Source organism: Pongo abelii, chromosome 3 (assembly GCF_028885655.2).
Source record: "Pongo abelii isolate AG06213 chromosome 3, NHGRI_mPonAbe1-v2.0_pri, whole genome shotgun sequence".
Classification (NCBI taxonomy): domain Eukaryota; kingdom Metazoa; phylum Chordata; class Mammalia; order Primates; family Hominidae; genus Pongo; species Pongo abelii.
In genome coordinates this window covers 101,262,749-101,285,821 of record NC_071988.2, presented here as the reverse complement: position 1 = coordinate 101,285,821, position 23,073 = coordinate 101,262,749, and the positions used below count along the sequence as shown (strand labels likewise).

Genomic DNA, 23,073 nt, shown 5'->3' with positions numbered 1-23,073 from the left:
CACAATATTTTAAATTTCTACAAGCCACCTTTCCAATATGGACATTTTTTTCCTTGCTTATGTATTTATTTCTTATTGTCTGTTTTCACTCTTCAGCCAGACTGTCAGCTTCATGAAAGCAAGGGTTTGTTATCTTGTTCTGTGCACTAACCTCCACTTCTGGAACAGTGCCTAGCAAATAATAGGCACTCAATGAATCTTTGTTAAAGTAACTAATTTTTATCTTCAAAGAGCTGACATATCTGGTTGTATATCAAATATAATAAATGAAAAGTTAAATACATATGGCAACAAACAGAAGAGATGTATATGTAAGTACTACATGAAGCATTGATTTTGTTAAAAATGAAAAGGTAGTAGGTTCTAAAAGCCAGTTTTGACTAAGGGAGGGCGGAAGTCACGGAGGTGGGGGGAAGAGAGAGGAGGGAGAGCAGAACTAGTAGACAGAGGATTTGTGCACAAACTTGAGTGCTTGCACAAGTTTTGCAAAGGAGACCTAGCTTGCCCAAAGCTGAAATTCTCCAGAACTGGAGCTTGCAGGGAAATGACAGTGGGTTGAAATATTTTGAGGTACAACTTACTACTCCCAAAAAGGCCTGCTATCCCCTCCCACTCCCCACTCTGGCCTTTCCTTGGCTTGGCTTTTTTTTAGAGAGAAAAAAAAAAAAAAAACTAAGCAGGTTTCTTTAGAAAAAAAAGAGGAAGTTCATAAAGAGTGTTTGTGGTAGTAGGGGGTGGGGTGGAGTGAGGAGTGAGGAGGCCGTCACCTCCCATGGAATCCTTAGTCTTGGGTTTGTAAACCACGCATGGGGGCTGTTTTAGCACAGCTGCTAAAATAGGCCAGGCCTGCAGGATATACGGGTATGTTTAGTTTCTACATAACTTTTGTTTTTCTAAACTCCTTCTTCCCTTTCCCAAATCTGGCAAGCGTTAGTCATCTTCAACTCGGCAGGAACCCACAAGTGTGCGTGTGTGGCTCAGAGGCTTCAGCTGGGGCCCCGCCCTCGTCCCCGGGCGCACACTGACACACGCAGCATAGACCTGGCCCGAGCGCGCTCCTGGCCTCGGCGTGGCTTCTCTCCAGCCGGGAGTCCCAGGGCCAGCTAGCCTCCTCCCCTAAAGGGGACGGCCTGTCAGCGCGGTGCCAGAGTCCAGCACCGGGAGGAAAGTTTCGGAGTGCGGAGGGAGTTGGGGCCGCCGGAGGAAGGGAGCCGGAGGAGAAGGGTCTCCACTCCTAGTTTGTTCTGCCGTCGCCGCGTCCCAGGGACCCCTTGTCCCGAAGCGCACGGCAGCGGGGGGACTTCAACCCTCCAGGCGGGGTGGGTTCCAGGTCCGGGTCCGAGGCGGGCGCTGTAGGCTCGGCCCCAGGCCGGAGAGGAACTCCTTTGGCGAGCTGTCGCCGTGGGCCCGCATTGTCTGCAGGAACTCTCCGGAATCGGGAGGGGGAGGACTGGATCGCGCTTCCACTGGGATTCGTCAAGAGTTCCGGCGGCAGCTGCGGCGGTGGCGGAGACTCCCTTTGTCCTCTCAGGACCTCCCTCTCTCCCTCCCTCTGTCAGCTGGTGGGTCCCGCTGCCGCAGGCGCCGGCGCCTCAGCTGCTCGCCGCCCCCCACCCCAGAGTGCGTGCCGGGTGACTCCCGCCACCTTTGCGACCCTCCCGAGCTTAGGGGACTGCGAGTGGGAGGGAGTCGCAGGCCCCCGGCCGCAGGATGGTGGCGGAGCGGTCCCCGGCCCGCAGCCCCGGGAGCTGGCTGTTCCCCGGGCTGTGGCTGTTGGTGCTCAGCGGTCCCGGGGGGCTGCTGCGCGCCCAGGAGCAGCCCTCCTGCAGAAGAGCCTTTGATCTCTACTTCGTCCTAGACAAGTGAGTGTGCGAGGGAGGTCCAGGGTCTCCTGGTGAGGGCGGCACTGGATCAGCTGGGGCTGAGGCTGAGATGCGTGTGCGCACCCCGGGGAGTGGTGTTGGAAACCCGCGGAGGGGTGCCCTGTTGCTGTCTTCTTCCAAAGGGCAAGCGCGTTCGGATCTGTGTGGGCGGAGATCAGCGGGGTTGGGGGTAGTGATTGGAGCCCCGGGCTACCTGGCTCTTTGGGGAGTTGGGGTATTCACTGTTTGCCAGTCTTTGGGCCTCTTGGGAAATGGGAGTGTGGCCTCTTGCGGGCCACGCTCCATCGGCCACTGAGTCCTTACCCACCTCCTCGACCCTGCTCGTACGTAGGCTAAAGTTTGCCTGGTTTTATCCTAATCATAGAGCTTTCATTGGAGCCAGGAAAAGCCTAGGGTTAACATGCCCAGAGTGGTTTTGCATTTCCTGCGAAGAAAGGCTTTTGTGTTTACTCTGAAGAGCCGGGTTCCACTCTAAACAATTAGCAGGCAGGTGTTTACCCACCCCAGAAAATGGGCTGATTTCTTCTTCTTCTTCTTCTTTTTTTTTTTTTTTTGACGGAGTCTTGCTCTGGGGCTGACTTCTTTAACTCGGTACCACTAAAGTTTCAGCTACAGATACCCTTACTTAGCTTGAAAAAGAGGCCAGGTGCCCCCATGTTCGTGGCACTGAAGAAGGAACCATTTCAAAATGTTTACTTTTCAGTTCCGTGTTTTGTTTCTCTGATCAGTTCAATTTCATCTTTCAGGTCTGGGAGTGTGGCAAATAACTGGATTGAAATTTATAATTTCGTCCAGCAACTTGCGGAGAGATTTGTGAGGTATCTTTCTTACTTTACTTTTCTAGGCAGTGGAGAAGTAGAGCAAAGTGTAGAATTTCCCTTTTCTGAAAACTTTTATAGGAAAAACTTTTCCTGAAATGTTACTTTTAAGTGCCTCAGGGTAGTTATTGCACACATGCTGTTATTAGCACAAGCCCTTCAGTCCTTGAGGGCTTATTTCATCTGGATCCCAGAAACTTGGCTCAGACTCTGGGGAAGCATCTTCAAATACTATTCCAAATGTCTTTTTCTTTCCAAATTTTCATCTGTTTTGAATTTCAGTTATGCTTTCTCATAATTTATCACATTAAAAAATAAATTTTATGTGAATAGTATCCATAATATATTTTTATTTCCACACATTTCTTAGCATTATAGAGGTCCTCATTAAAACAAACAAAAAGTGTTGGAAAACTTCAAATGAACATGTGTTAATAACCCACTACCAGAAAAGGCACTTGTGTGTGTGTTTAAAGCAACGACTTGTGTTTACACAATGTGTGGGTGTGTGGTTGGTTTAAAATTTAACTGTTCTATATATGCAATAAGCATCACCAGGAAAGACTGGTTTCCTCTCCTATAAAAAGCATTACTGGTATGAAATCCAGCTTACTCTCTTATTTAGAGGTAACTAGGAATTAGTGGCATCTCCTATTTAAAAATAACCTCAGGACACTAGGCTTTTGAGGCTTTTTTTTTCCTTCTTTTTTTTTTTTTTTTTTAAAGAAAAAATGCAATGAGCAAACACAAGTTTATCAAGATAATGGAAAGGACATGAATAGGAACTGTATCATTAAATATTGCTTCTTTCAGTCTTGTTAGCCCAAATGTTTTCTGTAAAACAGGCTTGGATGATCAAAACATTTTGAAAGTCATGTTGCAAGTAACTTCAAACAATCTGTAGAGGCCTAGGCAATCCTTGCTTTCAGTTATTGGCAGCAGTAAAGTTATCCCTATAAAAATGTATGCCTGTCCATGTTCAATCATCAGTCCCTTGCTTAAGAAGCCAAGTTTAACACTCATTTCTGGACAGGGTCTGAGGTAAAACTGTCTAGGAAAGAAAAACAAACAAGATCCTATGTCCTTAAATGTCAGAGGCAGAACAAACAGTTGTTTATAAATTTTCTAATTTAATCCTTCAATGTGAAAAGGGTGTCATGTAGATTTTGATCAAAAGCAATGAATCACATCACTACAACATTTTAAAGAAGCAAGCTCTTTTCTTAACTCATTGATCTGGTTTTTAAGTTGGAATTCTATAATACACAGTTGTCTGGCTCAAGTCTAGTTGCTCAATTACTAGCAATACATTGAAGGAAGTGAATAAGGGGTGACTAACGAGTAGACTGACTTTTAAAATATGTAGAAGCCTTTGAGAGGATTCTGATTTTCAATTTATAGATTCTAGTTTCATATCTTCAGTTTTGAATCTTAGTAATAGTTGCAGAGAGTGTCCGCGAAGCAAGAACCATTCTGTGAGAGACGTGCCTAAAACTTGAAAGATATTAGCTGACTGGGGCACTTGTTGCCAATGGAAAATAGGATGTTTGAGACTTAGAAAATAAAAAATGCCTAAGCAGAAAGAGATTTATCATTTCTTTCACATTCTCCATGACTCTTTAAGTAGTCTTACTTCAGGATGACTTTTTTATAGACTCATATCATAGTTGTGGTCATTAACTCAAACTGGGTACTCTCCACCCATAAGTGTTGATAACCATAATCACTTTGAAGGGCCTGGCCACCTTTAAAGGAAATGTTGTAGAACACCAAGGGAAGAGGAATTTTCTATGAAAGAATTTTACATCAGCTTAGAATTTATCTTTCCATTTAGTCTCTTTCTAAATGCAAGTCCTTATGGGTCATGGAGGGGTATGTGAGTGCTGGGAAGCATTGACTAAATCCAAAATGACTTATGCAACAATGTTAAGCAGAGTTCGTCTATTTACTTAGGGAATGTCATTTAAAAGAAGCCTGGACCATTCAGTGAGACCAATTTTAAATGAAACTCCCTAACTATACATCTGTATCGTATCAATATTTCTTTTTAAAAATGTTTTAACTGCCTCTTTTCTTATTTTGCAGCCCTGAAATGAGATTATCTTTCATTGTGTTTTCTTCTCAAGCAACTATTATTTTGCCATTAACTGGAGACAGGTTAGTGCATTATCGTTTCACTGCAAGCTTTTAGTAGAGATGAATTTTAAAGGCATGATTGATATTTCCAAGTGGTGATTCAGGCCTCTCAGTGGAATCAAGCAGATGCACAGACAATTCAGTTCTCTAATAGAAGGGAAAGGAGGTATGAGTAATATAAAAGAGCAGTTTATCTGAAAATCAATATCATTTATAGTGGCTGTGGAATGTGTGGTGAAATCTAGATCCCTGTCTTAGTTGTATATTCACTACTTCCTACTTTCCCCGGCCTCTCTGTTACTGTAAGTAGTTCTACATTTTTCTTGTTTAGATGTAATATATTAATCAACCAGGAATTTGAAGAACATTGAGGGGGAGAAAGATATGGATCCTTTTGGATAATTTCCTAGATTCAGTAGACATCCTGGATTTCTGGTCTTTCTCTGAGGTCCATTGATGCTGAATATATTCACCTTTATAGAGGAACTTAGTATATATCAATATATCTCTATATCTGTCTACCTATCTATCTAATCTCCTTAGTGCTTTTTAAAAGGTGTCTTTTTCCAGACCAATGTCACAGTATTTCATATGACCATTTCTATGTCATTCAAACTGTATCAATGACAAGTTAGAAACAGTCATTGACATATTTTATGTTATTTTTATTTTTTGAGACAGTCTTTCTCTGTTGCCCAGGCTGGAGTGCAGTGGTGATATCTTGGCTCACTGCAGCCCCCACTTCCCAGGTTCAAGCAATTCTCATGCTTCAGCTTCCCGAGTAGCTGGGATTATAGGCACATGCCACCACACCCAGCCAATTTTTGTATTTTTTTAGTAGAGACGGGGGTTTCACCACATTGGCCAGGTTGATCTTGAACTCCTGACCTCAAGAGATCTGTCTGCCTTGACCTCCCAAAGTGCTGGGATTATAGGTGTGAGACACCACACCTCACCTCACTGACATATTTTAAAGAATGGGATCCATAGTAGGAGGGAGCTTTTATTCTTCATTTTTATGTCTACTTTATTTAACAGAGTATGTAAGGTAGTTTTTGGTCAATAAATTCTTGTTGAATGAATGAATGAGTGGTTTCCTGTTATTTTGAAATAAAATTTTTCTGAACTGTAGTTTTAGCAAGGGAAGCTGGTGTACTTTGTTTTGCATGATATGTGAATTTCTGAAAAGTTAACTGTAAAAACAGTTTTTTGTAAATTAAGTTTTCCCTTGAAAAGGTCAAGAAATCATAATATCTGAAGGAACTGGGGGAGAGATTTAGAAAATTATCCATATAAGATTTTAATCTTTGTGCTTTTAGTTTTCCTTTTCCTAGAGAGGAAAATCTCTCTGCAGATGCTGAGTGCAGCCTAGGATCTTGTCTTCCCATTGATACTTCTAATTTCTTTCTTTTTTTTTAAATTTTATTTTATTTTAATTTTAAGTTCTGGGATACGTGTGCAGGGCATGCAGGTTTGTTACATAGGTAAACGTGTGCCGTGGTAGTTTGCTGCATCTGTCAACCCATCATCACATACATTAGCTATCTATCCTGATGCTTTCTCCCCTGCACCCCTCACAGGCCCCAGTGTGCGTTGTTCCCCTCCCTGTGTTCATGTGTTCTCATTGTTCAGCTTCCACTTACAAGAACATGCAGTGTTTGGTTTTCTGTTCCTGTGTTAGTTTGCTGAGGATAATGGCCCTCCTTACTTTCTTGTGTGGATGTGAATCTCATCAGGAGCCAGAGCCATGGTAGTCCACAACCCGTGTACGGCAGCTTTCCATGCCCAGTGATTTAACAGTTCTCGCCTTTATGAAAATAAATTTTCTCCATTGCCCAGCTTAATTTCCAAAGAAACAGCTTTGTATCTAGCCAATCCAAAAAAAAAAAAAAAAAAAAAGAACCATTTTAACATTTATGGCATTCCTATATATAGAAAAACACTTAGCATCATGCCAGGCTTGTAGAAACTCTCAGTCATTGATAGCTGCAAACATTGTGCCAGGTTCTTTGCTAGACATTTTGCATATGGTTCCTCAGCACTTTGAAGATGTAGTGTAGGTCACTGGGTGACCAGATTGGTATTGCTTAGATATGCATGGAAGGGGTTTAAATCTTTAACCCACGTTAGTGATTCTTCTTTCATCATTGGTTGAATCTAAGAGGGGAGACACTGAAACAGGTTACAGAAGAGGCCTTTCTTTTTTTTTTTTTTTTGAGACGGAGTCTCGTTCTGTCGCCCAGGCTGGAGTGCAATGGCATGATCTTGGCTCACTGCAAGCTCTGCCTCCCAAGTTCACACCATTTTCCTGCCTCAGCCTCCCGAGTAGCTGGGACTACAGGAGCCCGCCACCACGCCCGGTTAATTTTTTGTATTTTTTAGTAGAGACGGGGTTTCACCGTGTTAGCCAGGATGATCTCGATCTCCTGATCTCCTGACCTCGTGATCCGTCCACCTCAGCCTCCCAAAGTGCTGGGATTACAGGCATAAGCCACTGCGCCCGACTATAAGAGGCCTTTCTTTCAAGAGGCAGCATAATGTTGCAGCTAAGAGTCACTAGACCAAATCTACCTGCATGTAAATCCTGGCTTTCCAATTTACTAGCCAAATGGTCAAGGACAAGTTGCTTAACCTCTTTATGCTTCTTCTTTTTTCATCTATATAATGACGGCAATGATGATGATGATGATAGTAATACCTACCCCATAAAATTGTTACATGAATGAAAGTTGATGAATGTGAAGTATTTAGAACAGAGTCTGGTATATAAGTTTTCAACAGATAAAGGCTTTATCACTATTATTATCATCTGGAGCTAGGCAGTATATAGTATTTTAATGATCAGAGAAGAATCATGCTTACATAAAGAAAATATTGCCCTTCTTAAAAGGGTTTATAATATTCCAAGAGGAATTTTAATAACACTACTTGTAACTTGTTTTATACATAGTTGGTTCCTCTGTCTCTTCCTAAATATAAACACTTTAAGTTTTAATAAATTTCACTATTTATGGCATTTTTAATTAGTTTGGGGTGGCAGAAAATAACAGTGAGAATGCCTAGGCTAGAGTTCCAGTTTTGCCACTGACTGATTTGGAAACTTGGGGCAAATTGTATAACAGTGTATCAGTTTTTATGTCCATAAGGTGCAGGACGTAAAATCTTATGTCCATAAGGTGCAGGACGTAAAATCTTCCATATTTTCTTAGAGTTATTGTGAAGATCAAAGTAAGATAATGCATGTAAAGTTACTTTGTAAAGCATAGAACAACCTCCAATAAAGGACATTATTTTCTTCTTCTATATTGCTATTTTACTAATTTTATTTAATTAAATCAGTAACTTCTCAAGTTTCTATGGTCCTCTATATTTGGATATAGGGTCACTTTTCCTCCATTACACACTTTTAAGTGTGAAGAAACAATTTGCATGTTATATGCAGATCAGTAAACAAATGATTCCACAACTATTGTGAATCTTTGTTTCAAAGCCTAGAAATTGGAATTCTGCATATAAACTATTAAAATCTTGATGTTGTGTATTACAATCACAAATAGATCAGAGTGTGTGAGGAAAGCAAAGGTTAAGCAAAGAAAACTAAAGGTTAAGCACTGCAGCTTTCACAATTTTGTTTCTAGCACTCATAATTCTTCACAATCTTGGTAAATAAGTAGCTCTTTCATGTTTCTCAGAGTGTTGCTAAAGATTCTTAGTAGAGATGAGGCAAGATTAGAAGGTAGTAAATACTTACCGTAGGGCTGTGTCTTCTGTTATGCTTTCAGCATGGCATCCGGTACTATGTAAATGCATGAATAAAGTAATAAACATGCCAAGAAATGATGTTATGCATTTTATATACTCGTAACTTAAAAACCTTATTCTTTTAAATACTTTAATTTGAAACACTGCCTTCTTTTCTCTTGCTCTCATGATTTTTACCCTCCATATGTCTGTTAGTCCATTCATCCACCTACCCACCCACCTACTTAAAGACTTGCTTATCTTATATTCAATGCATTGAGTACTGTGGAACCTGCGGTAACACAAAGATAAGTAATCTAGTGTGTGTGTGAGTAGAGGTATACACAGGCACATAAATAGCCCAGGGATGTATTATAGGGTTAGGTAAGAGAAAAATGCCAACTGTTGATTCAGTATGGAAATACCCAGCCTTTCAATAGTAGAGAATTTGGAATCAAGACTAATTAAAAAGTATTTTTAGTTATTATTTTGCATAATTGGGGATAGTGAATTAAGCTCAGTTCTGTTAAATATTATGCTAATACTGTAACAGATTTAGTTGAAAACATTTATTGAACAATTATTATGCACCAGGCAGTGTGCAAAATACTTTCCATGCATTGCTTCACTTAATCCTCATATGAACTCCCTGTAATACTGTTATTACCTCGACTTTACAAATGGAGAAATCAAAACTGACAATGATAAAGTGGCTTGTCCAAGCACACACAGTTAACAAGTTGCAAGCAGTATATTGGCTATAATAATCTTTTAAAGTTAAAGCAGATATTCCACTCTCATGCTTAAAAGAATTTCATCACTTAGACTGGAAAGCCAGTGTTTCCCAAAGGCCTAAACGCCCCATCCTAATGCCCCAGCCAGTCCTCTCCTGCAACATCGTGTGGCACAGTCTAGCTCAAGTGGTCCTCTTTCCATTCCCTGAACAGACCGAGCTTGTTTCCACATTAGGACCTTTGCTCTTTCTTTGCACGGATCTGCCCCTAGCTGGCTTGTTCTCATCATTTAGGTTTCATCTCACATGCCACCTTTTCTGAGAAGCCTTGCCTGGCCACCAGGTCTAAAGGAACCCCACCTCTCCTCCCCAGTAATCTCTTACAATACTATATTTGGTTATCACATTTTCAAGTTGTTCTGTTCGTTAATTTATTTTTATCTTGATGACTCTAATGTAAACATGAAAGCAGGAGTCCTCATTTGTCTTGCTCCCCCACGTATCCCAACACCTAGAACAGAGCCTGATGCTCAGTAGATGCTCAATAAATATTTGTTGAATGAGTGATTGAGCTGATATGACTTCAGAACCTTAGTTATTAGCTGTCATCGTAGATTGTCTTTTTTGTGATTATACCACGTAATAAATAATCTTATATTTGCTATTTTTCTTATTCCTACTCTTACAAATCAGTTATAAATATTTACAACTCCCTTTCATTACACTTGGCCCCAAGCTGAAAATGTCTTATAATTGTTTGACCTGAGCACAATAATCAATTACTTGGGGAAAAAAATCTTCTGTAGGCAAACTTGTAGGAAATTATAGAAAAGTCACTTAATTAATTTTGGACAATATACCCATTTCTATTATTTGAAAATTTTTTTTTCTAATTTCTTAAAAGCTGAATTAAAAATTTACTTGTGGAAAAATTGTTCTTTATATACAGTAAGTAACTTATTAATTGGTACATTCATTTTAGAGGAAGCTTGGTAGTATCTATAAAAGTATAGAAGATTCCTTTCAGTAAGTCTACTTTTTGGGACTATGTCCTACTGAAATACTAGCATTAGCATGGAAAGGTAGGTCTAAATACAAAATTGGATACTGCAACATTGTACATAATGGTGAAAAACTGTATTCAATCTAAATGCTTATCAATTGATGATACTATAATTAAATTAGAACATATACATAGGATGGAATACTATGCAGCTATTAAGAAATAGGAAAGTCTGTACATATTTACAAGAGAATATATAAGAGATATACTAAGTGTAAAAGCAAGTAGCAGACACTCTTAGTATGATTTTATTTTTATAAAATAAAAAGAAAACAAAATCCCTAACTGTTTATATGGTGAGGGGGTTGTATGTGATTGAAAATGCAAGAAAAGAAGTCTAGAGAACATACAACAAATTGTTAACAATGACACTGTCTTAGGCATGATATTGAATGTGGGAAAAACCTTCACAATTTTAATTTATATATATATATGTGGTTTGATTTTATTTCAACAAGAATGTATTATTTATAAAAAAAGAATGCTGAAATTAATGTTACTATCTTGGAATCAAAATGGAATTCAGAGGTTGGAAACAGGAAGCATTCAGGAATAGAGCATGTTCAACCATTACTATGGAGTGTCCTGAGGTTTTCTGTTAATGAAAAGACCAGGATTGGACCTTGGGTGGAATAGGCATAGGAGCTACATACTAGCTGTGTGACTTCTGACAAATTACTTAACCTCTTGCTACCCAATTCCTGGGCCAGTTAATAAGAGTGAATTATTCCTACCATACAGCAATCTTGAGAAAAGTGTAATGCATGAGAAGGACTAACTAAGGTTCTACACATAAAAAGAACACAATGGGTATTTATAACTTTATCAATTCACTTTTATTTCTTTGCTTCTATTGCCTACCTGCAACTAACTACCTTTTAATTTTTTCTCATTTATAGTTTTTCATTTTTTTTCATTTTTCTTTTCTTGTTGTTGCTTTGATGATTGGAGAGGAAGGAGGCCAAGGCTAACATGGGGTTTGGCAGTTATCAGTGGACACCATCCTTATTTTCATCATGATGTACCAGGATTCGAGCAGATGTTTAAAGAAATCAAAGGACTATGCTCAAAGTGACACAGCTAAGCAGCTAGAGCCAGGGTTCACACCCAGGCCTGATGCTGTGCATGAGCACTTCACCACCACACTGTATTCACACTCTCTGGGTTCCCTTCTCCAGTTTTCAATCAGTCAGAATTAATCACAACTCAAAAACATCGTCGTTCCCTAAATTTATTCTATTCTTAAAAACCAGTGAGGGGATGAAAAGATGAGACAATAGTTGGGTTAGCTAAAAAAATTCCATTAGGGAAGTATTTACTCTTGTTTTGAAAAGTCTGTTTTGGCCACACATTGTGCTAAACCTGAGGGGTCCAGGCAGGGCAGCAACTCAGATTCTCGTGATGGACATGTTAGCGGTCACTTTCATTGAAGTCCCACATCTGTTTTATGAGCATATTCTAGAAAATTAAGTACATTGTTACTCATGCCTGGGAGACAGACCTGGCACATGGAAGTGGTAAAATGCAGGGGTCGATTTTTCATGATTTAGTAAGGCAGTGAGTGGGAAAATAGAGTAAAAATATGCAAAACGCAACAGGCCTGAACTTCAGGTGTGAATTGAGTACCACACTCTGGTAGGTGCAGGCCAAATTGGAGAGCATTTTTGACAAAATTCAGATTGTACAGGGTATTTTTTGAGCAGATATTTCTGGATCTATGACTGCTACCTTGGATTCGCTGGTCTGGACTCTGGACCACAGAAACCTTGGCCTATGTTGGCATTAGAATGACATGTTAAATAAACAATAAGCATATTTTTACATAAACTATAGTAAGATACAGCTAAAACCCATTAGTTCCCAAGATTATAGAATGTATTAGCAATGTGTGTCTTTAGAAAAAATCTTCCACTCATTTGAAACCTTTAAACAATTTTTATTTTTTATTTTTTTATTGCATAATGGATACTTCTCTTTATTAAATATTTGTTTTTTCTTAATGTAGACAATGAGAATTTTTTAATCATTGTTGATGGCCTTAACAAAAATGGTAAAAAATATAATAAGGCATTCTGATTCATGCAGTCATTATGTAAACAATTTTTAAATTGAGGAACTTGGTGAGAACAAATTACTTGTTAGAGGTTCATCCATTAAGCAGTATGAAGGGCAGTAACACAGTTAAATAGAGCAGGTATATGTGAATGAACATATTTCTCTTCATACAGTTTTTTTTCTATTTTTCTCACTCAGGTTAATTTCGTGGTTTATTAATGGAAGGAGACAATAAAAGTATCAAAGTTTACTGAGCAGTTACTATGTATTAAATATTTTACTAAATTCTTCATATGCAATAGCTCAGGTAAAGTACAATTCTAAGTGAATTATAAATCATTAGTAATTTTGTATAGTCACAAATAACATTTTGACAACATTTTCGTTTCATATTCTACTCAATCTATTAAATTTTACCCTAAAAGAAACATTTCAGGATGCTGTGTAATTGGCTAATTATCATAAAATCCTTATGTATTGCTACATTTTATTTTGGAATTACTGTTTATTTCAAGCACATTAAGTCTCTGTCTAATAATCTATTGAGAGTAAAGAAAAGAATTTACTTATGATATAAATACCTATAGTAGTCCTGCAATTATATAAATTGGCATTTGACAACATGAGTGTGTGAGGCTTTTTGTTTTAATGGTAGATTATTTGTTTGGTGGCTTCCAATGAAGCATAGAATACACACACACACACACACAGACGCACACACACACTTTTTAATTTTTAAAATCTGGGGCTAGGCCTACGATTTATTTACTTCAATCAATAGAATGCAGCAGACATGAACATGAAACTGCCAGTTTCAGTTCCAGGCCTAAGATTTATTAAGGCATGGTAGTTTCCTCTATCGTTTTCTTGGAAACCATCTGCCATATGAAAACTTTGACTACTCTGCGACCACCATGCTAGGAAGAAGCCCAACCTAGCCATGTGGAGGAGAATGGAGACTCTGGTTAACAGTCCTAGCTGAACTCCTAGGCAATAGCCAGTATCAGCGCTGGCACCGACTTGCTAACCATGTGAAGGCATTCCGCTTCTAGCCATTCCAGTGGCTCAATTGGCAGCACATGAAGCATGAGAACTGCTCATTCAGTGCACAGTGCCATGAGAAACAATCAATTTTGCTGATACCACTAATTTTGGGGTACACTAGACTCCCCTTATCTGAAGGAGATCTGTTCCAAGAACCCCAGTTGATGCCTGAAACAACAGGTAGTGCCAAACCCTATATATACTATTTTTTTTCCTATACATACATACCTACGATAAAACTTAATTTATAATTTAGGCACAGTAAGAGATTAACAACCATAACTAATAACAAAATAGGACATTTATAACAATATACTGTAATGAATCCTTACAGTGGCCCCATGGGGGAGATATTTATATTCCTATTTTATAAATGAAGAAACAAGGTTGAGCTTGGAACTAATCTCTATTCTGTCTATAAGCTCATGCACATCTTCATCCATACCATCCCAGAAACTATTTATGGTTTAAGAGATTATCCTATTTACCCAAAACTCTTATACAGAAGCAATGACTGGCAAAATAGGTAATTCAAAACGCATTCCAATAACACAAGAAAGTTTTAAAATTAGGTTAGATCAGAGGTTCTTAATCCTGGCAGCACATTAGAATACTCTGGGGAGTTTTCAAAGGCCAGTGATAACCCTGACCCATCACAAGCATGTGAATTAGAATCTCTTCAAATAGAGTCCAGAAGAGCTTTTGAAAATCCCCTCAAATGATTCCAGTGTACAGCCAGGGTGGAGAACCACAGTGCATATATAGAGCTTTATGTGAGTGACCCCTGGACTGAGTGCGAGGAATTCTCACATCACTATGTAGAATCACGGTGTTCACATATAACAGATGCTCAACAGATGAGTGTAGACTCATTGACTGAAATCCTGAAAGAGCTTTGAAATCTGGAAAGTTAAGATGATGTGCATTGGAAAGTTCAAGTACTGTACAGACACGTCGTAGAAAGAAAAAGTAGGAGATACTGAAAATAAAATTATGTCTTCATTGTTAGTTGGTCAATTCAGGATTCCCTGCAAACTATTTTACGACACCATGATTTCAGCCTATCTTTATTTTAGTTATAATGCCTTGCATACCTTCCACATCCAAAGTGTTTCAGAGAAAAGCTACTGATATGGCACAGTGCATGGCAGTTGTGGTGGCTATTTTCCCTTCCCTTCCTCACTCCTCTCCTCTCCTCCCCTCTCCTTCCCTTCCCTGCCCTTCTCAGCAAAGAAACTAGGGAGATACAAACAGAGCTGAAAGTGCTAATTTCATACATTAAAAAATTAGCCAAGCCCGGGCGTAGTGGCTGAAGTCTGTAATTCCAGCACTTTGGAAGGTCAAGATGAGAGGATTGCCTGAGGCCAGGAGTTCAAGACCAGCCTGAGCAGTATAGTGAGACCACATCTCTATAGAAAATTTAAAAGTAGCCTGGTATAATGGTATATGCCTGTAGTCTCAGCTACTTGGGAGACTGAGGTGGGAGGGTTGCTTGAGTCCAGGGGTTTGAAGTTGCAGTGAGCTATGATTGTGCCAGTGCACTCCAGCCTGGGTGACAGAGTGAAACTCTGTCTCCAATATATATGAAGCCTCTAAATGAAAGCGAGGAAAACACCATATATATATATATGGTGTTTGTGTGCCTCCTCTTTCTCTTTCTCTTTTCCGCTCCAGTTGATAATGGAATTTGGTCCCCCAATTCTCAATTAAAGAAAACCAGGGCTTTAATATAACATTTTGTTTGTTCAATTCCTGTCTCTTTCAAAAAAGTATTTGAGGCTGCATAGAAATTAATAGTGTTGCAGAAAATTAATAAAATATAAAAAGAAGAGTGCTAAGATTTTGGAAAAGGGGATGAAACACTATGATAACCACAGGAACTTAACAGAATTTTGTGAATGAGTAAGAAATTTACTGTGGGCTTCCCCAGTAGTCAGGGCAAGAAATAAGTTTGCATGGTTGTCAAGTGCAGAAAAGAGGAAGTACATAGCAACTACTTAGGGGTGACAAAGAAACTTCTGCTTTGAAATGTTATAGGGGATGATGCGTGTCATGACAGCAGCATCCTTGACAACTGCTTCACAACAAATACAAAGTAGTTTCAATATTGCTTTTCCATGTAGTTGAAGACATAACTTGAAAGCCAAACTCAGTGAAGCTGATCTTCTAAGATGTTGAATTCGAGGAGTTGAACTTATCTTTATAACATAACCTTCTTTCTTCTTGTTCTTAAAATTTTAGTCATTTTCTCTTTCATTTAGAGGCTTTTTTTTTTTTAACATTACAGTGTGGATGAATGATTTCTGTTTTTAACCTACCACATTATTTTGTTTTTGCACTGTTAACTGTTTACCAATTGAAAAACTTAATATTTATTTTCAGTTGCTTGGGATTCTTCGAGGGTCTGAGATCTGTCTGCCCTGTCTTGTTTTGGCCTTCGTTTCCCCTAAAGTGACAACTTGTTGATTGATAAGAGGCTGACAGACTTCAGGTAGTTACCCTGAAGGGAGTACAAGGCCAGAACTCACATGTGTTTTTCTTGGCTGTGGAAAAGGAGCACTTTCCTCTTAGGATCATGCAGCTGCAAAAGTAATGATGGGATTAAGTGGAGCTTGGAATCTTATGGTGCAGGTATAGGTATGGATAGAAAAACCACAAAGTGCTCTCTCTCTTCCAGTGTAATAAGCTAGCAGATACCTGACTACAAAAAGAACCTTGAATTCACGTTTGGGAAGTTCCTTTAGCTTAAAGTCTTGTGCTGGTGTTGTCTGGGCCTTAGCAGCAATGGTGAGCTGATTTGAACTGAATGGAGAAGGCTGTCTTATGCAAAATCTGTTTGTGTAAACTTGCATTTCACTTGTTGGCAGCAAACATTAATGCTTGAGGACACACTGCCACTCATTTCTGAGAAGCACCAAATATTTGACTTTTATCTGCATTCAGACAGAATCAGTTTCAAGTTGTTTCTGTAGCTATCAAACATAGATATTTTAGATACAACAAGCTTATGAATTACATAACTTATGCTATCATCCTTGGAATTATAATTTTTTATGATATATTGAAAAATTTATTGACCACTTACTTTGCAAATGACATTATAATAAGTACAGAGCAGGGGAATACAGCATAAATAAAAGATATGGTAATAGCCTAATGTAAACTTTCAGCGTAGTTGAAAAGTGAATATTTAAATTAAATTAAATTAGTTAAATTGTTAGAAAGTTGAATGTTTTTAGGAGAGAACTTTTTTATCATGGTAAAACATGAATATGAGTATGACTAGAAAGCTTGGGGTGACCCAGAATAAGAGTGTAATGAACTTAAAGAAAGGTTCGGAATAGGTAGACTTTAAACCAAGTATTTAAAAAGACAATTAGCAAGAGTTAATAGAGATGAGTGAACTAGAAAAGAGAAGGATTAGGGTCATACCTTGAGCATTGTCTTCTGTTACCTGGAAACTTTATGAGATGGAAAACTTGCCTGATAATATTTTTTACTGCGATATAAAAATACAATCAAGAAGTTAGTTTTAAAACGTGTATAAGGCTCTGGTGAATGGATTATTTATTTCAATTATTTGAAACACAATATTGCAGCATGACAAAATGTTTTGAAATTATTTTTGACATATTATAACCGCATGTGATATAAACGTATATACACATATACCTATGTAAATGTTGTGTATGGCCCCAGTAAGTTCCTTGATGTTATGATGATACTTCTTACAATTAATCTCCTTCATCTATCATCCTCAGTAGGAGTGAGTACTCTTCATGTGTTATTTAAAATTTTCTAATTCAGTTTATCATTTCAAGAATTTTACATTTAAAAAGGCACTTCTTATCACTTCTCAGCCTTTTGGCTAAGATCAAGTGTAGTATCCATTCTCACCAGTTTAAAAAGGCATTTTTTTTTTGCTTCTATTGAAAAAGTCTGAAAACAATATCTTAATATGTCTTCTGATCTTTTAAATTTATTATAAAACAAGTTTTGAATTTAATTTGGAAAATTTTGCCACATTATTTTACTTATCTTTTAAGATAATTGGTTTTATTTTCGAGAGGTTTCAAATCTATATTTTAAAAACTCTAAAAATTGGGTCTTCCCTTAACTCATACACATAAAATAGCTCTTAATAATATTGTAGTCATACCCCATTTAGACAAATTCAGTTGGGATAGTGAATTAGTCATGACGAAAGAAATTATTCTATAGTTTTTAATTGCTTTCATTCATAGTGTCTCTTCCAAGGATTCATTACCTTCTAATTCATCCATCTATCCGTGCATTCATTCATCTATCTATCCATCCACCTGTTTTTTCATTCATTCATGAAATATGTATTAAGTACCTACTATGTTCAAGGGAATGTGCAAGGGAATGTCTGGATGGGTGAGAAGGTATCACAAAAGTGAATAAATCATGAGACTTATGACTCTGGGAGACAGTAAGAAAAAATGTTAATTTCTGTAAATAAGGGTGAAATAATGTGCTTTAGCAATTCGCAGATAACAAGGAAAATTTCCCACTTTTAGGGAGATGGAGTGAGTGTTTCAGAAATGCTTTGTCATTGAAGATGAGCTACTCAATTCTTGTATTTTTGTGGATGAGGGAAGGTATATTTTACTCCTTTTAGGAAAACAAGAGTGATAGAAGATATATGTTCTCAGCTCAGAAGGCCTAGAATATGCTGAGATTTTTCAAGACATTGTTAGCACATCAATGTCTATTTTTGGTAGTTAAAATACAGAAGTTATTAAATACTTACTAAAATTACAAAAAGTATATGAAGTTATCTGCCTTGAAAGCCCATGTTCTTTCCTCTGCTTCCTACTGAAGAAAGCTTAGTTACAATACTGCCATGTTTTTTAAGAAGTGTTTATTGTTACCTTTGCTCTTTGCTGATTTTTTCTTTTGTTTAATATTATTTTCAGAGGCAAAATCAGTAAAGGCTTGGAGGATTTAAAACGTGTTAGTCCAGTAGGAGAGACATATATCCATGAAGGACTAAAGCTAGTAAGTTCTTTTACATTTGTAAATATGGGAGAGAATGCTTTCTTATTCTGTGGTGAAATAAAACCCTCTAGCAAAGCTCAGTAACCTCATTACATATTTATCCTAAAGTTTTTTAAGTGCTTTTAGTTGTTCCAGAGATGAGACAAGTAGAAAAAATTATTTACTATGGTGATGAGAAAAGTTAAGATGGCTTTTGCCTTTTAAGGAATTTTCCATTTCCCTTGTGGTTATATTAAGATTAAGCAGCCACAGCTAAAAATCTATATAATTTAAACCCAATAGTAACTACTCTGTAATGTGAATATATGCATATTTCAAATAAAATAGTTAACACAAATTACCCTGTTTTAAAAGCTAGCCAGTAATATTTTGATTTTGTCAGACTTACAAATTCAGCTTGATGGAACATGCTGGTTAAAAGTTAAAATTAAATTGTGAGTTGGATAATTATTCTTCATTTTCAGGCAAATGAACAAATTCAGAAAGCAGGAGGCTTGAAAACCTCCAGTATCATAATTGCTCTGACAGATGGCAAGTTGGACGGTCTGGTGCCATCATATGCAGAGAAAGAGGTGAGTATTGAACTGAGACTGTTCTCTACACCCCACTGTACATTGCTGTGTGTCTCGGAATGTATAGCTTGATATTTGAATAATTCACTTTCTGCCTCTCCCCTCTCTCTCTTTTTCTCTCTCTCCTTCCTCATTCTCCATAGGCAAAGATATCCAGGTCACTTGGGGCTAGTGTTTATTGTGTTGGTGTCCTTGATTTTGAACAAGCTCAGGTAAGTTATAAGAGATCTGCAAACTTTAATCTGAACCACATAATTGTCTTAAGGATAGTTTAACAAATTCTTTTCACTGATGACATTGTGACACTGGTCGATTGTTAAAGATTTTTTATAGAAATGGCTGTAGGTTTTGAGTTCTACCTTAATAATGTAAGAATTTTAATAGGTTTTGTTACTGAAAATGAAACTTTAAATCTCTCAATTGTTTGGTTTGGTAAACTAAGATAAGATAAACATTTGGCTTGAAATGATACATATATTTCTCTTTAACTCAACTGACAAAATGTTATTTTATTATATATATAATATGTAGTCATATTATTATAATGTTAGAATTTCTATTTTATTTAGAATTTGACTCTCAGGTATGCAGGAATTTCAGAAGTCCATCTAATGGAAGTCTGATCAGTTTTCTTACAAGGCCATTTCTTTCATGAGATTTGAGGGTTTATATATTTGAAAATGTTTCACTCATGAAGTTATTTTACGTTTAAATTTTTGCTTGAGCATGGCTTAGACTCCTGAGTCTTATGCTGTTGATAGCTATTAGAGTTCTGCACTGTTTTGAAATTGCACTTGGGGCCAACTTAAAGGTACTCTGACTGATCTCAATTCATTTTGTGGTAACACATTTATAGTAACACTAGTATGATCACCTTTAATTCCTGACCTTGAACACAGATCACACTGGTAAATTAATCCTGTGGAGTAATTTTTCAGATGAACATAACTGAAATGTAATGAAGTTTATAAATTGTTGTATGTGTCAGCCACTCCTTAATTAAGTCTTCCTCTTCTTTCTAAAGCTTGAAAGAATTGCTGATTCCAAGGAACAAGTTTTCCCTGTCAAAGGTGGATTTCAGGCTCTTAAAGGAATAATTAATTCTGTGAGTATTTCTCTGGGGGCAGGAAGGGCTCATAATTTTGTATATTTTTTTAAACTATAAGAAGTAATCTTAATATCCAGTGCAGGTGGTCATTATCTAGAGGAAAGAGATTAAGGAAGAGATTGTTTGGTATTGCAAACAGTGTAATTCTAAAGATGTGAATTTTGTTTGTAACTGACATTTGGTATTAATTCTTGCATGTTGGGCTCTGTGAGACTGGGTTTGTGGTTTCAAGTTTAAGATTTTAAGTCTCAGACACTTTCACCCTTCGATTATGGAGTTAACTGTCTTGATATCCTGAAAGTTTTATAGGTTTTATAGGAGAAATTTAAAATAAAAATTTGGATTGAAATGTGTGATTACTCCCTTCTCCAAATATAGTATCTGTTTTAACTATATCAGTCAGGCAACTTGAACTAGTGGCTATTTGACTGCATTTGTTGTTCTTTCCATTTAAATGATTAATAATTTCACTAGAGCACATAATATTTCTGTTTGGAATTCAGTTGTGCTGTCTCTGATGATCATTAGAATCTGGGCTATCCTAAACAGGGTTTGGGGAAGGAGAGTGATGAAATGCAAAGCAAAACTCCTGGGCTTTCATAGCTGAAGTTTATGTTTCATTTTACTGCCTTTTGCTACAAGCACTAGGAGCAGTTGCTATTAAGTATTTATGATATTTTGGTAAACACCATCCTAAAATGGAAGTGAATAATATATATTCTCTAAGCCAAAGCATTGAAAAAAAATCTTTAGTGGAAAAAATATCAGTTTCTTCTAACATTTGGTTCTGGGATTTTAAATTTCTCTTTAAAGATCATGTTTTTTAGAAACAGAAAGTGAGATTTATTGTATTTGTTTTTAGTAGCATGTAGGCTTTTAAAAAAATTAATGGAGCTTTTCAGAGAAAACATAATTTGGTTCCATCACTTATCAGTACGTCTAGTGGGCAAACCAAATGTAAGTGCAGAATGGAACAGAGATTCAATTATTTTCGTAGTTTACATATATTGTTGTGTTTAGATTTTAGGGAAAAATTGCAGTGTAAAAATAGTAAATAATTTTATAGCTGGATTCAGGATAAATAAAACTGATAGAACTGTGATTTAAGTTTTAAAATACAGGATATAGTACTGACAATGTAAAAAGGAGGATAATTTGACCCTCTAAATAAACAAATCAGTGGATTGTATTTTAAATAGAATTTTATTTTGCTCTGGGATTTGTAATGATTTTTATAATTATACTGGGAAGGGGAAAGGACCTCTCTGGGCTATTCCTTTGGATTTTTTTTAATGTCTAAAAGGTTTAGCTGAGAATTACCCAGAGGATGGATTAGGTTTCCAAAACTCTATTTTTATGGGTAATAACTACAGATTTCCCCTTCAAGGAATTAGTAGCTGAGTTCCAGATGACATCGTTATCATTGTTTTATTATGTTTGTTTGATACATTTAGTTCTTCTATTTTTATTAGGGAACCTCTAGAATGTAATTTCTAAGTATGGCCTTTCTTGCCTAAAGTTCTTGATGAACTTTAACTTAACTTATGTTGAAGGATTTAGCATGAAAATAGGAAAATTTGTATTATTTTAGCCACAATTTGCCAACAAAATCTCTTGAGTGTTGTTTGGAGGGAGATCATGGGTCTAGTTTTCATGTCAATACAGTTAAATTTCAGCTATGTGCTCACAAAGGGAAGAGTAAATTATTCTTAAGAAAGTCACCTTTTGGGGAAACATCGTAGTGTCTGGCAGAGTTGGCAGGTAGAAAGGAGGAGCCATTATAACCAAACCTGGTTTGATGAATGGTTGAGATTTTTATCAATGTGACTGATAGTTTGAGATTTTTGCCTACTTTGTAGAAATTAAAGGCAATGTAAACTTTCATGTATTTTCAAGGGCAAAGATTGCTCCATCCCTCATAGTATATAAAACCTATAATTTTGCCTTAAATTTGAATTGGACTTTATAATTGCATAGTACCATCTGATTTTTAAAAATATATATTAGATCTTTAAAACAAACATAGTGTTTCTGTCACATGGTTAGGAGAGATAGAAGAGACTATACTCTATTCTTTATGATTTATCAAACTAATGGGTGAAATTATGCTGTGGAATGTATTTACATAAAGCTAAGCCAATAGAAGAAATAAAAAATTTTAAGTCTTTCAGATATGTGGCAATATGAAGGCAGAATATTTGCTAAATTGATAAATAATTTTTTTCCTGCTCATTGTTTTTTAAATACATCTGGCCTCATTGTCAGTGCATTAATTTTTGTGAAGTTAATCCTTGAAAAAAATTGACAACATGGTTTTTATTGTTTTGTTTGTTCTCTCTCCCCTCTAAAATTCAATGACCAAGATGGTCTGGTCCCCTTAATGTGTAAGATATCATATATAGTTAGGACCATCATTTGTCTGGAATTAATTTCTTAATAGCAAAGATTAAGAAAGTTTTATTTTGGAGCCTTTCTTCGTGGTAGTTAAAAAAAAGAAGAAACACTGTAGTAGTTCTGCTTTTACAACTCAAAAATCAAGGGGCTGAAAGAGGCCTTTGTTATGAACATCCTGCATGTTAAAATTTTAATGCCTTCTCTAAAATGTATTTGATCCAGAAAATCATTTAAACATTCTATTTTAATTTTGGGGAAAATGCATTGTTTTAGTATTTTTAGATTTCTATCCAGGCAAACATGGTATGTAACAGTTTTGGGGAATATTGATGTGATTTCCAATCTTAGCTGGTTGCATATGAAGGCTTATAATTCATTATCTCAAGTATATACTGGAAGAAAACATTTCTTCTTTTTCTCCTTTTTTTCCTCAATGAGCTCATTCTTTCATTAGTTCATTTACTGAGCCCTTACTATTCTTAAGGCATTGTATTATGATTAGAA

General features: G+C 36.9%; 1 protein-coding gene and 1 pseudogene across 3 annotated transcripts in view; both read left to right on the top strand.

Annotated features, from left to right (window-relative positions):
* Window positions 1-816: 816 nt before the first annotated feature.
* The window catches only part of ANTXR2 (ANTXR cell adhesion molecule 2), a 159,527-nt gene continuing 137,270 nt past the window's right edge, over window positions 817-23,073 (top strand). Inside the window, exons 1-7 of one of the 3 annotated variants that reach the window (XM_002814915.6) lie at window positions 817-1,862; window positions 2,630-2,701; window positions 4,787-4,858; window positions 18,414-18,495; window positions 18,960-19,067; window positions 19,211-19,279; window positions 20,092-20,172. In XM_002814915.6, the coding sequence (XP_002814961.1) occupies window positions 1,711-1,862; window positions 2,630-2,701; window positions 4,787-4,858; window positions 18,414-18,495; window positions 18,960-19,067; window positions 19,211-19,279; window positions 20,092-20,172 (636 nt within the window). In that variant the 5' untranslated portion in view covers window positions 817-1,710. The remainder of the gene's footprint in view (window positions 1,863-2,629; window positions 2,702-4,786; window positions 4,859-18,413; window positions 18,496-18,959; window positions 19,068-19,210; window positions 19,280-20,091; window positions 20,173-23,073) is intronic. The other 2 variants (XM_002814916.4, XM_009240137.4) reach the window with 2 other exon arrangements.
* Window positions 17,322-17,448, top strand: LOC112133327 (U2 spliceosomal RNA; annotated as a pseudogene).